Here is a 14,261-nt window from a genome sequence, read left to right as displayed (position 1 = left end):
CATCCTGGTGTTTTGGCAAAGTCCGACTTTGATAATATAAATCAAACAAGATCAGCAGCGTTACATCTTTAAACGTTACGCACGCCAATAACGCTCACTCCCAAGTACAGCATGTGCTGTGGGGAATAGGCAGGTGTAACTAATGACATGAATGGTTCCTTTGCTATAGTTATGGTCCTAAATGAACGGCAGCCATTACTAATGTGACCAGGTCTGTTCAACGTCCTCCCAGGACTCTGTGGGCGGTAACAGAACAGGCCAGGCTCCCTGAGTCTCCTGTTAGATTTGCTGTACATTTCATGCTGGAACAACTCACCTTTATGAATCTTTCGAGTATGTAAAAGGTGGTTCTCTCAGCAAACTGTGGCTTCACCCACCTTTAATACCCCTCCTACACTTAGTCTGAATAGTTGTGAGCAGATCAGGCCACTTATTCTGCTGGGGGAGAGCCAGACATCGGGTCTGCCCTGTGGCTCTGCTAATGGAGCAAACACACACTGCCTGGTGGAGCAGACACTTTCCTGTTAACAATGTTCTTCTGTGATGGGAAATGTGTGAAAACAAGTGGTTAATATGAGCACGCCGGTCTGCTGGTGTGGGCGAGCTGCTGAGGACCAGGTAGAGAATCATGAACGGCACAGACAATTACATCATTTGTTTAACTTCACGAGTAAATGTGGTCTCGACGAACCAGTTTGAATCGGGGTCGTAGGGAAATAAGACCCAGCTTAAACTGTAAAAATGGAGTGGAAAGTGTGTGTAGCTGAGGAAGGACAAGGTGGCATCCCGTGTGGATTGTGACAGGGTCATACATGTGTCAGTCAAACGTGACACAACCTCCAGAGCTTGACGAAAACAACCAAGATCATCACCAAGCTATAAAGAAAGTAAAGGATGAAGCTCTTGTCAGTGTCTTTCAGTAGAGAAACAATGTTTCTACAGGACTGGTTTAGAAACTCAGCTGTGGTAGTTTCCACTGGATTAAAACTGTGCCCATCAGCATGCATGCTCCTTCCCTCATTCTGATTCTTAACACGCACCCTCTCCTGGGAGCTGCCCAGTACCAACCAGCCTAACTTCATCTCCGGTCGAGCAGCTGGGTGAAGCTTTTCCGCTTAGCCTATTAATAGAGGGGAGCAGATCTCCAGGCTCAACGTGACATGCTGAGAGCTGCATCCCATCTGTGCGGTGCAGCTGATCTCAGCTGTATGTGAGATGGTGTGGTCCCAGCCGCTACTGCGGAGGTGCTGAGGAGGAACATCCTCTGTTCCCTGTCTAACAGCTCTTCGTTCGGTGGTTGTCTTATGTTGCATCTCATTGTTGTGTAGCTTGAAAGCTTACAGGAAATCTGCCTCACATGCACACTCACTACACCTGCACATAAATAAACACATGAACACGTATAAAAAAAGCTGCATTTCTTTGGTCCTTGGTCTCCTTCCTCTCTCTCCTGCTTTCTGCTCACTCTGATTTTTTTCACCTCGTCACACTTATCCCCCCCAGTCGCCCATCAGCTGTGGATTAGCAGTGACTAGAGTGTACGAGGTAAATCTCTCTCTCTCTCTCTCTCTCTCTCTCTCACACACACACACACACACACACACACACACACACACACAGATACAAACACATCCCGAGACACTTACACACAATCCATCTGCTTGAGCACTGAGTGCACTTGAGACTCTGCATGAGCCCGTGGGCATCGAGGAGGATGTTAAAATGACAAGCTTCATGTCTTAATTAAGATCTGTTCACTGGGCATGATCACACAAACAGAGTATTCACAAATGTGCATGCATAGACACTCATTTATGGTGAACAAACTGTTCCTCTCTGACCGTTTTACCTCCTGTTCACACCAAGTGAAACCTTTCTTCCTCTCCCTCCATCACACATGCACACACTGTACACACACATGTAGATATGCATACGTTCTTCCCAGTATCATATTTTTTCTGAATTTTCTCCTTTTATTGTTTTGTTGTCCTCACATTGTAGATCTCTGCACTTCAAATGTGTTCCCTGCGATGTAAACGCACACACAGCAGCCCTGGCCCACACACGAGGGATTCCCCTTTGTTCCCTTTCACATGCTTTTAGCTGGAACAAACAACTAAATGTGAGTTTAATATGTTTCTTAGGCAGCCACATGCCACAGCACCAGGCAGATATGATGCATAATACATGAGCACAAGGTCCACAAAATACAACATAATATGCAGTAGTCCTGGACTGTTTACAGTGGGAGGGAAATCCATTAGGAGGCATTAAGGGGAATTATGCTTTTTTCATTACTATATTTATTTCTGTGTCATATTATTATGGTTTTGTTTAAAGTAGAGACCGTTGTTAATGCAGGCCATGGCTCCACAGATGAAGCGTCAAGCAGAGCACTTGTGCATTTCCAAATTAAAGGAGATTGTGTACATACTGCAAATAAAGATGGCAGATGTTTCTACACTTTTCCAAGCTAAGCACTGACCTTGACCTCAGTGCATCATCATGTTTCTTCCTTGGTCTGTCTGCAGAGCTTTAACATGACACTGCAGTTTGGCTTTCTGTTCTAAATGTGTACAACTGTACCTCAGCCGCTCACCATTTTAACAACAAGAGAATGGCTATGTACTAAGGATAAGGATAAGGATAATCACCTTTATTGGCCAAGTATGTTACACACAAGGAATTTGTTTCCGGTACAGAACCTTGATCCTGTGAGTCATTTAATAACAGATGTTAAAAACCACACTCAGTTTGGCTGCAGTTTCTGCCATGAATATTGTGAGCAGGTTTTTTGATTTCAGATGTTTTAATCTTTTTTGTTTTATTTTATATTTGTCAAATCCACTTGTTTTGGCAGGGGTGGGGACTGGGGTTACGTGACATGACTTGAGTCAGTCACAAATTTGAGGACTTGAGACTTATTTGACAAACAAACAAACAAACAACTTATTTGACAAACACTGGTAAAAGACTTGACTTGAATTTGACTTGACACTTGAATTTGACTTGAAAATTCTTATTAAATATTTGCATTTTCTAGATATTTAGAAGCTACGTTTTGTTTTTGGAACACAATTGGGTGATTTCTAGTGCAATGCCCGCAAACCTGGCAACCCAGCGGAAGGCGGCAGACTCCAGAGGACGCGGCTAACATGGAGGGGCCTGGTCCAAAAATAATCCAGGTTGTGGTTTAATGACGGTAGTTAGACAAGAACAGTGATGTGGAAAATCTGCAGCGCGAAACTCAGCGACACAACCACCACAACACCAGCTTCATCCGTCACTACAAAAGTCAAAGAAAGCTGGGTACGTGTACGTTAGCTAACGGATTAGCTACTCACACGTTAGCTAGGAAGCTAACGTCAAGTTGGAGCTGTTAAACTTGGCGTCGAATCGATTAAAGGTTTGATTGAGAAGAGTTTCTGATGGCCATGAAAGGCATGTCTTTTTATTTAGCAGCCAATGGTTAGTTTATAGCCTGCAAATTAATAATCAGGAGCTTTGTAAACGTTTAACCTAAATACGTGACATTCCCGTAACATTATCAGATCATCAGAATGTTATATAGTAGGGACTTAATTCTCACCACATGCACATGTGTGACCTCTGGATTTTGGTAAGTGTGTTTGCACATGTGTGACCTCTGGATTTTGGTGAGTGTGTGTACACAGATCAGTAGAAGCGAGTGCATGTTACTGCGGTGTACTGTACCTGTGGCACGAACACGGACATCCCACGTTAAAACACTGCAGCACTAACTGGCACCTTAAGGTGCTGTGGTTAGAAGCAGCAGACATCTTTATTCCATATATTCAATCTGTTTTCCACTTAAGGTCCTAATTAAAATAATTCAGAGCCATTAAACGTTTGTGTCACTTTGGGAACAGGAGCAGCAGTTAAATATTAAAAGATGCTTTTGAAGTCTCACCTTAAATTGAATGATCCTGTCAGGGACCATGAGTCAGTCCATTGCCCCGTCCTCATTTCATGTCCTTCTTCACACACAGACACATTTGTACACAAACACACAAAGGGCACAGGCTAAGTGGTGAGATTGGCCTAACAGTTGTGAGTCATTTGTCCAACTATTGACACAATCCACCAGATAAACTAAATGCTGATACCCTACGGAGTGTGTGTGTGTATCTTCCATCATTTCTCTCCTCTTTGTTTTCAGCCTTATAACAGGCTCAAACACATCTCACCACAAGATGAACAACAGGCCTGAAAGTCAGAAGGAAAGTTGAGTTTAAAACGAAGAAATGGAAATGATGTTTGTTTGGTGGGTGTGTTTCTATTTGCCTCTTTCTGCTTCAGAGAGGTTTTAATTTACACTTATGAGTTACTTCAGAGAGGTTTTAATTTACACTTATAGTTATTAAGGAAATCTGAAGCAGATATTTTACGGATTACAGGCTGGTCCAGATCTGTAGTTGGCTCTGCCGTAAATAGAAATGCACCTAATCTTTAATCCAGAAGGAAGAACCCCACATCTGGATCCAGTCTGAGTCCTCTGGCTGCTTTTAACCCTCTCCATGTCAAACAGCCAAACCCATGTTAACCCTGGTTGTTGCTCTTTCTTTGTCCCACTCTCTCTGTGCTAAAGACGCCACCTCTTCACTCTGACAGCTGCTGGTTCAGACTTTTAGCTGCCCAGAGCTCCTCCATGGCAGTTTGACATGACTGCTGGCTGGAAAAACCCTTCTTCTAACCTTGGCTACGGGGCAGGCAGGTTAATTTACAGATCGTACTTTGACAACACAGGGTGGAGAAGCTGGAATAACAAGAGGAGGCTGTGGGCAGCAGAGGGTCATGGAGGGGGGGGGGGGTGTAGCTGGGACACCACGTCCTGTCCCACTGTCACTGGGTTTAACAGACAGTTGGGGAAATGTTAGCTATAACAGCAGTGCCACCAGTTAGACTGTCCTGCCAGGAGCTTGGCTCTGACTGCTGTGTTGACCATTGCCTTGCAGTCTGATACTTAAGCAGTGAGGACACACCTCACGTCTCAAGATGACAGGATTGCTTGTTGCTCTCTGCCATCGTCTCTGTCACCATCTGTCTCTGTAATCATCGATGCCTCGCTCTCTGTCAGTGCCGTCACTTGCTGTCGTGCTCTCAGGCTCCATTATTAACACCGTTCAGTGTGGGATTGTCACCGTGTTCGATTCTGTCATTGACATGCCCCCTCCGTCTCTCCAGGCCTCTTTCATTTGTTCATTGTCCCTCGCTGTCACCGCTGTCACTCCGTCGCTGTCACTGGCCTGTCACTCTGTCATCTGTTTGACGCAGTAGTCAGAGACTGTCGCTCTCTCAGCCTGTGTTCAGACCCAGTGGGGAATGAGATACGAGTTAAAGCCGTGTCTATAAGGAGGATTCCCATGCGTGGATGCAGGTCGACCTGACGCACCTCTCACGATGCACAAGCGCTCTTCTGTTTTTCTGTTGGTTCTTCCTCTCCCCGGCTACACTAAAACAGTTTATGCTCTGTAAAGTTGTCTAAAATTTAAAAAATAAACAAATTCAATACATTTGGGCTTTAAGTTGAATCAACAATTTAACCCTTTCCTACTATTAACTATTTCTGCTGACATGTTCCTGGCTTCAGAGCTGTTGCTGCTGTTGCTGGAGCCACTTGTGTATCAGTCGGCACAAACACAACCTCTGAGGCTTCTTCCAGTAACTTGTTGTTTTCATTATTATATGAAAGCTTAATATTTATTCTAGACACACTTTCCACCCTGTATGTTTTCTTTAAACTACAGAAGTCTGAGGTTGTGGGATAGTTGTGACCCTGAAACAAGTCACACTGGGAAGTTTGATTCAACTCAGTGAGAAACCTGTGCTTGAAAATGATTCTCAGTTTTCTTAGTGCACAGTGCATTAATGTGCATGGTGCTGTTTAACAGTTCAGCTGAGGCCTGTCCCTGCTGATGCTTGATATGCATCAAGCACTGAGCGGCAGATTTACTGCAAAAGCTTCCACCAACCTGCTGCTGTGTGCAGCGGCTTGTAGGGCTGCGAGACTTGGCCACACTCACGATTCGATTCTTGAATCAACAGGTTCTGTTCAGTAACAAAATGAAGGGCTCTGTGTTTTGATTTTTACTCCAGTGCGCCGTGTGTCAAACCACCGATTCATGTCCACTGAGCTGCAAATGAAACATGAATTAAACTGGTTCTGATGAGTCGTTATCAGATTAACAGAAAAGAAGCAGAAAAGTTAGTTTGTTCTGTAAATTAAAGCATCATTTGAAAAATAACAATATAAAAGTCTTATGTCCTAATTCAATGTGTAATTTACTAAACAACCTTGCTGGTTAAGTGTTTTTGGTAAATACAAGCTGCTTGTGTGTGTGTGTGTGTGTGTGTGTGTGTGTGTGTGTGTGCATCTTATAGCAAAACATGTTTGGGCCACTGCATCTCAAGAAGTAAATAAATAAACATACAACATTGTTTCTCTGTGCTTTTGGATAGAATAGATAGAATAGATAGAATAGCTCTGGACCAGCAGCTGAAGTATAACAAATGACATTGAGAAATAATGTCAGAAGCAAAGTGAATAACAGCAGTAACACTTTGTAAACGTCAAACCTGCACACGCTGCACATCGCTGTATGCGACAGAACTTTAAACATACATTTTGACCTGATTGGATTATAGAATACACTGTATAGTAGCAAATAAAACACTTTTATTGTTAGTAGTTTGAAGAACTTGGTCCATTCAGTCCGTGAAAGGAGCTGTGTTTGGTTGAGCCTGTTTCCTAATTGGCATCTTTGTTTCTGCTGAGTTGATTTAGTGTCGTGCCAAACCGACGAGCTGATGCGTTCACTCCGTCCCTGGTGATGTGTTGATGCCTGTCTGGAAGTGGCATCTCCACATCTCACCATATTTCTCCAAGTTAAAACCACCAGTCTCTGAAATCTAATGAGGGTTGTATGTAGAATTACTGTCACACAGTAGAAAAACCATAGAGAGCAGCCAAAAATAAAGAGTGTGTAGAGATCTACAACAGTGTCTCAGGGTGAAAATGTTACCTTGGCTGGTTTAAACATCATCGGTTGAGACACGCATCCTAAGTGACTTCAGTAGTTCACATTGCAGTGATGTACACACCAGTGTGACTTAGATGAACACTGGAGGAGGCTCTGAGCCCTGTTTACTGGGTGCACTGGTGTAGTCATGAGATATATTAACAACAACCTGCCTTGTACAACAAGGACTGTGGGTGCGTTCAGTCAGGCTCTGATGCTGGCGTCACACTGCTGTCACGGGACTGATGGTGGAAAGCAGGAACATAGACGGGGACGTAACTGTGGTATTCAGGTGATCTGGGATCTGCTCGGTGCTTAGAAACCAGAGTGCAACTGAACATTTTTGAAGAATAAAGTTCCCAATATTCATAGATGTTGTGCAGCAGTTCAGAAACCATGGTGTCATTGCAGCTGTTTCTGTTGGACACTACTGACTGAATTTTCGACCTCCTCACCTTCCTCATAGCGCCTCATCTTTTCCTCTCTGTCCTTTTCTCCACAGTGATCTGCAGCTTCCGGGGCTCCGTGACTCAGGGTTTGGCTCTGGAGGTGGGAGAGACGGTTCAGATTCTGGAGAAATGTGAAGGTAAGACTTCATGAGATTCTGTGAGCTGGATGTTTGATACAGCAGAAATGTCTTGGATCATTGTTACAGCAGTCGTGTAACATCAGTAAAGCACCAGTAATCGCTGCAAACAGGGTGGAGATACCTGTTGCATCTCTGGCTTTCTTCAGAGACGTGCACAGTGTTTAGCTTGAAGACATCTAGGGCTTATGGAAAATGTTTGATAAAAGCAGAATAAACAACCACATCAGATCATTTTTCCAAAAACACAGAAAGGCTCTGGTCCAAGGCTGGATGTTAGATACAGAACCACATCAGATCATTTTTCCAAAAACTACAGTCCTCATCTAAACATGTGACGTGAGCCACAGAAAGGCTCTGGTCCAAGGCCGGATGTTAGATACAGTGCTGTTAGAAATGCCAGTGTGGTTTTGAATGAGGTTCTCGTACTTCTGGACCAGAACCTGGAAGGTCCACTCTCATTGTGGGTCTCTAGGCCACCACTTCTCAGCTATCAACATAGACATGTAATGTGAAAAGAAGATTTCTAGCAGGTCATCACTAACTGTTGTGGCCTCACATTCTGAGTCCTTGTAAATTCAACCTGCTGATTTACATCTACAGTGTCAAACTGTACTGAGCACGTTGAGGAATACTGATTATGTGGTGTTTACTGGACCCATCTGAAAATCTTTTCCACAGTATTGTTGGTATAGAGAGCTCTGGTTCGACCGTGCTGCTGTTTGCCCATGAGATTTAAGCTCCATACCCCCCACGTCTTTGTGAGGGCTCCAGATAGAAAAGCTTCCACATTAACGCTGCACGGCCTCGTGTTGTCACAATACACAGAGTAAAACCAAAGTCATTGACTGCATCCAGCCTAGCGCAGGCCTGGACGAGAGCCCAGGTTATTAGCCTACGGTACTCCCATTGTTATTCCTAGTTTGACTCGCAGAAATTAGCAGCTCAGGCCAGGATGTGTGTGAAGCCAGGAAATGTTGTCTTTCCCAGATAATGAGTGAGTTTGTGCTTCATTAGCCCGGGTTGGCCTTTTCCTTACCGGGGGCCTTTAAGACAGACAGGAGGAAATGTTCGGCTGATGTAAAAGACAGAACAACATTCACTTTGCCTCCACTTCCCTCGTCATCATTTCCTACAGTCTTCTTCACTTTCTCACCCTTCGTCATTACTTCCTTTCCACTTCCCTTATTTCCTGTGTTGTTCTCTTTTATCACGTCTCCCTGTTTTTACTGTTGACGTCCAATCAGCATCTCAGTCGCTCCTGTTAAGAAAAGCAACCCTTCTAGTGATCAACATGGGCGATTATCCGAGTCCCTGTGGGCCACACTGGCGTTACAGCTTTCCCATGAACACACAGTGATTATCAGGGCAAACCACGGCCAGCTCCTCTCTGTGATCCCCATGGCGGTTTTAACACTTCCCAGCTTCTGTCTTAATCTCAACATGCAAATACGTTTCTAGAAAATTCCCTCCGAACAATGAAGCAGTGGTTGGCTGGTCAAGCAGAACATATTAATGAGTGTGTGTTCGTTAATGTGACTGGTAGCTACATATTAGGGTAAACAAGTTTTGTTCCTTACAAAACACTGCACAGTTATGCCGACTAATAAATGTCATCAATGATCATTTTATGTCCTATCTCTTTAACCCTAAGGATGTTACTTAGCTCACAATTTGTATGTGTGTGGCTGCACCGTGAGGACCGGTTTGAGTTTCAAACCATGGGAGTGAGGACATCGTAGCTGGTCCTCTCAAAGGGCTGTTTTGTGGGTTATGGCCAGGTTTTAGGGTTCAGGTTAGAATCAGGTCCAGGTTGGGGCTAGGCACGGAGCTGTGATGGCTAGGGTCTAAATCATGCCTTATGTCATTCAGTGTAGTCAGCTGTCGTCTGTGAGAGACAGTCTGCTGCAGAAATACTGCAGAGCCTTTATTCTGAAAGTACACTGGGTGTTAGAAATGCTAGGAATTGCTTTCCCCGCCCTCTTACATAGAGGCTGGCACTTCTCTGCATGCACTAATGCCAAATTATCCTCCCTAGACAAATTCAATGGCTATAATGATGCTGATATGGAGATGGCAATCAGGCTGCGGGGATGCAATCCCCAAGTTCCAATTTTAAAGTATACATTACAGCCATAACACTTAAGACAGCCTTAGACTTCAATTAAGGGTGTAGCAGCAATTTAAAGTATGAGAGTCTCACTCTCGGTACTGTCGGCATTAATGAAGTGGCCATACTCACAGCTAGGAGCAGCCTCTCATTATTCTGGAGAGGCTTCTCAGCTGGATCAAATCTTCTATAGCACGCTGCTGCTGCTGTGGATGTCCTGGAGAGAACAGGCTGATGGGAAACAACAGCCTCATATCAAGCAGCTATCAGCTGTGAAGAGATGACCTGACATTAGATTGTGATCTGGTTAAAATGAGCCATTTAGTAAGCAACAGGGTACATATAATTTTTTATTTCGTTTAACATCACACATGGAAACTTGGTGTCTTTTGCTTTAAAACACCACGAGTCCTTCTAAAGTCAACTCAGACTGGTTTTGAACTGTCTGTTGTAGGTTGAAGTCCTGCACTACACAGAGACAACATGCAAGACCCCTGTGCACATGTTATGGACATAACTTTTATAGAAATCTGAGTTGAATTTAATTATATTTTCATTATTCATTCTGTTTTACATGATTTTAATTGTTTGGAAAAATGACAGAATTAGGGATCCACCAGTATCGGGTCTGATACCAGTATCGGGTCTGATACCACCCTCTAGTACTACACTCCTACTCCTAAGAGTTGTTTAGTACTACACACTGATACATTGACCTCCCGCTGGCTGAGCTGGTTGTTAGTCTCATTGGTTCAGGGATATTTTAAGATAAGTGACGACAACAAACATAAAGTCGATTGCGAGCTCAGCTTCTCTGGTGTGTATGTGTGAGCGCACACAGTTCATCATCCCGGGTTCCTCCTGGGTTCCTCGCCTTCTGAGTTGGCACTGCCACGGTGTTGTTTCAGGTGATGGACAGGTCTTGGTGAAGGGACCCACACCTGGTGGAATACAAGCTCAGTCTCGACCAGGCTGTGCTTTAGGTGGTGCGCTGATATCACACTATCAGCCAGAGAAGTAACCATAGCACTAGTTAGCAGTGTTTGTCTTGGCCAGTATGTTTGCCCATGTATACTGGTGTGACACCAGTCAGGACCTTGTGTTGTATAAACTGAGGGTGCTGTGTTCACAGTGAGTAGCTCGGTGGCTCGGCTGCAGCTCACACCTCCACTGAATCACTGCCATAACTGTAACTACTCTGAAAAACTCTCCTGGGTACCATTATGGGAGCAACACGCAGTTCCGTTTTCCATAACCTAGCTCAAGGTGTGCCCTACAGGAACACGACGCATCATTTAAGGCTCACATCTGGCTGATCTGATGGCGTGATGGAGACCTGCGCCTGTTGTATAATTCATAATGGGCTCAGTCTGAACCTGCATTCACTTGACAGAAGTGGGTCCTCAAGTTCTCCCTCCCACTTAGAGATGATTTACATTATTATTGTGAATTATTTTGATAATGGGACAAAATGATTATTCTAATAACCGCTTACAGGGCTCCAGACTGACATTTCATACTGATGGCACTGATGCCACCAGGTCTCTCAGATGGTGGCACCAGCACCAGATTTTGAGGCACCACCTCAGTTTTACAGCATAATGCAAAGGAAGCTGTATTTTCCACAAATTATTTAAATACCCTTAGCATCCAATGTCATGAAATTCAGAGAGTGGGAAACTTATGAAACACAGTAAATGGGAAAGTGGCTTCTGGAACAAGTTTCCAGCTGTTTTCTGTACAGTCACTGTAGTGCTCTGTAGCGTAGCAGTCACCGTGATGATAGTGTTGATGATGAAGATTAGGCTTTTATATTTCAGCTGAAGTATGAATTGTGGCCATGCTTTGCTGTTTGTAGCTTGTTTTTCTTCTGAAGAAGAATTTCTGCTCTTTGCCGATATCTGCATTGGCCTTGGTGCGCAGTTCATCTGTCTCACTCGCCTGCTAGTGCAGCTCATCCTGGGCTAAAGTTACTGGTAGTCTACTACTTAGAGAAGGATTGATGGTGGGTTTCAGCCACTACTGGCTTCGACTTGGGACTTCACTTGACGTGACTATGCGCGACTTAAATTCACACCGACTCTGACCTCTGTGCAGCGTCTCTTGTCAGAACAGCTGTCTGTCAGCAGGAGGACAGCACAGTCTTCACCGGGCTGAGCCTGGGGAGAATGTGAGTTAATAATAATAATAATAATAATTAATAAACTTTATTTGTACCGCACTTTCCAGCTCAGGAGCACAAAGTGCTACAACAATAGAAACATGGCAGTACAATATCAGTTAAAAACACTCATAGACAAACAAGAAGCCAAATAGATATCCAGAGACTGATATAGGCCAACTACTAGCCGGCCAGCTCTCTCACCGGGGGCTCACCCATGGTGGTCTAGCGGACCAATACACACACTAGCATATTAAAACTAGTTAGAAAGTCAATTATTAAAGCTAGCAAAAAAACAGTGAACACGCTAAACATTAAAAGCTTGTTTAAAAAGATGCGTTTTTAACGCTGACTTAAACGCTGCCGGCTCAGTTATCGAGCGTATATCTAAAGGCTGGGAATTCCACAGCCTAGGGCCATGCACGGCAAAGGCATGACCTCCCCATTTTTTGTAGTGTGCAGGGGGAACGACAAGAGCAAGGTGACCCGATGATCGCAGGGTTCTGCGAGGGACGTATCTAGCCAAGAGGTCGGACAGGTACTGAGGGGCAAGGCCATGCATGGCTTAAAAAGCATAAAGCAAAACCTTAAAATCTACTCTCCATTTAACGAGCAGCCAATGAAGAGACAGCAGAACCGGAGTGATATGGGCATGCCGACGAGTGTTTGTCAGCAGACGGGCAGCCGCGTTCTGAACAAGTTGGAGCCTGGAGAGTGATGATTGAGATAAACCGGAATACAGGGCATTACAATAATCAAGCCGGGAAGTCACAAACGCATGAATGGCTTTCTCTAAGTCACTATGACAGAGAAATGGCTTTACCTTTGCCAACAGTCTTAGCTGGTAAAAGCTAGTTTTTACTACTGACTTGATCTGCTTATCAAAGTTAAAATTGACATCAAAAATTACCCCCAGATTAGAGAGCGAGGGGGCATATGTGCCAAGATCCACTACACTTCCATCCGAATGGGGAGTGATAACAATAAATTCCGATTTGCCTTCATTTAAGTAAAGGAGATTCTGAGTTAGCCAAGTTTTAACATCGTGCAGACAGTTTTGTAGTGCACCAAACGAACCTGCCTCAGGTTGAACCAGCGGCATATAGATTTGGATATCATCAGCATAAAAGTGACAGGGGACATTGTGACTAGATATAATGGCGGCAAGTGGTGAGAGATACAAGGAAATGCGCCTTTAATCTGCATCTTCACCCTAAAATTTAATGATTAACTTTATGGAACTCGCTATTTGTCCCCACAGTGTGACTGTATAAACAGATTTATACCCCACAACGTCTCCACACACACACACACACACACACACACACACACATGTACACATGTCCTCCTCTCAACCCTCTCTCAACAAATAGACCCAGACACTGCTGGTCCCGTCCCAGTCTGATTACCATATAGATGAGAGTCTGGGGAGTAAACACAGCCATCTTAACTAGGTGATAAATGAATCTGGATTGGTTATTAATTACCCGACTAATTAAGCCTCTGTCTCCATATTCATATCAGATTATAGAGAACTGCTGAGAAATGGATCTCAGGATCCTGTAAGAGGATGAGATGGAGGTTCATATAAAGAACTGATGCAGTGGATTATTGTCCTAAAGGTTTAATCAGGAACAGGGAGGCTGCTGTCTCAGGTAAGTACCAGTTTACAGTCTGACAGGAACATGCTCAGCTTTTCTTTTTACAACTGTCTTAAAAAGTGATTCTTAGAGCCCAAGGCCGACATCATGGTGATTCAGTTTTGTCAACACTGACAAAGTGGCTTCCTAGCAGTGTTCACTGTGGTGGGCTAAGAAGGCAACAATATGCATCATTTTGAAGTAAATAAATGTCTTTGTTTCTTCCGTCTGTCACTGACAAACACTCCTTACATTTCCAAGAGCCTGAGACACAATCGTTTTTGTTTTCTCTTGACTGGAGACAAATGACGTCCCCACAGACTGAGAGGACGTCTCTGAACTTTCCTCTAGTCCCTGGATACATTTCCAGCTGTCATGGTTTTACTTCAAGTTGAGTCATTTTTCATGACGGCTTTCTGCTGCACAGAGGCATCTGATGAATCCGCGTGCTTTCTCTGACTTGCACACACACATTTAGAAATGCTATAGGGCACACAGGGTTATGAGACTGACCTTACATTAGATTTTATTCTGTAGGTGGAACAACTTACCTTTGTCCAGTCAAGGAGAGACAGCAGACAGAAAATGTGGCCTTGCTTTTCCATAACTGATTTTCTAGAGCTGTGTATTTCCATCCATCCATCCATCTATTTTCCTCCGCTTATCCGGGACCGGGTCGTGGGGGCAGCAGTCTAAGCAAAGATGCCCAGACTTCCCTCTCTCC

The 14,261-nt window shown here is 44.1% G+C and overlaps 1 protein-coding gene across 5 annotated transcripts in view; it reads left to right on the top strand.

Annotated features, from left to right (window-relative positions):
- Positions 1-14,261, top strand: part of LOC109966938 (dedicator of cytokinesis protein 3-like) — an 88,749-nt gene that overhangs the window by 37,685 nt on the left and 36,803 nt on the right. For 3 of the 5 annotated variants that reach the window (XR_002275852.1, XM_020612196.1, XM_020612195.1), the window contains one exon: positions 7,543-7,626. Coding sequence is in view for 2 of the 5 variants with exons in the window: in XM_020612196.1 (XP_020467852.1) it covers positions 7,543-7,626 (84 nt within the window). In the remaining 3 variants the exon portion in view is untranslated. Of the gene's footprint in view, positions 1-2,957; positions 3,310-7,542; positions 7,627-13,421; positions 13,553-14,261 lie in introns of those variants that run through there. The other 2 variants (XM_020612198.1, XM_020612197.1) reach the window with 2 other exon arrangements.

This window comes from Monopterus albus, unplaced genomic scaffold, assembly GCF_001952655.1.
Source record: "Monopterus albus unplaced genomic scaffold, M_albus_1.0 scaffold121.1, whole genome shotgun sequence".
NCBI classification, from domain to species: Eukaryota; Metazoa; Chordata; class Actinopteri; order Synbranchiformes; family Synbranchidae; genus Monopterus; species Monopterus albus.
The sequence above is the reverse complement of the archived record's forward strand: the minus strand, read 5'-3'. Positions and strand labels throughout refer to the sequence as shown.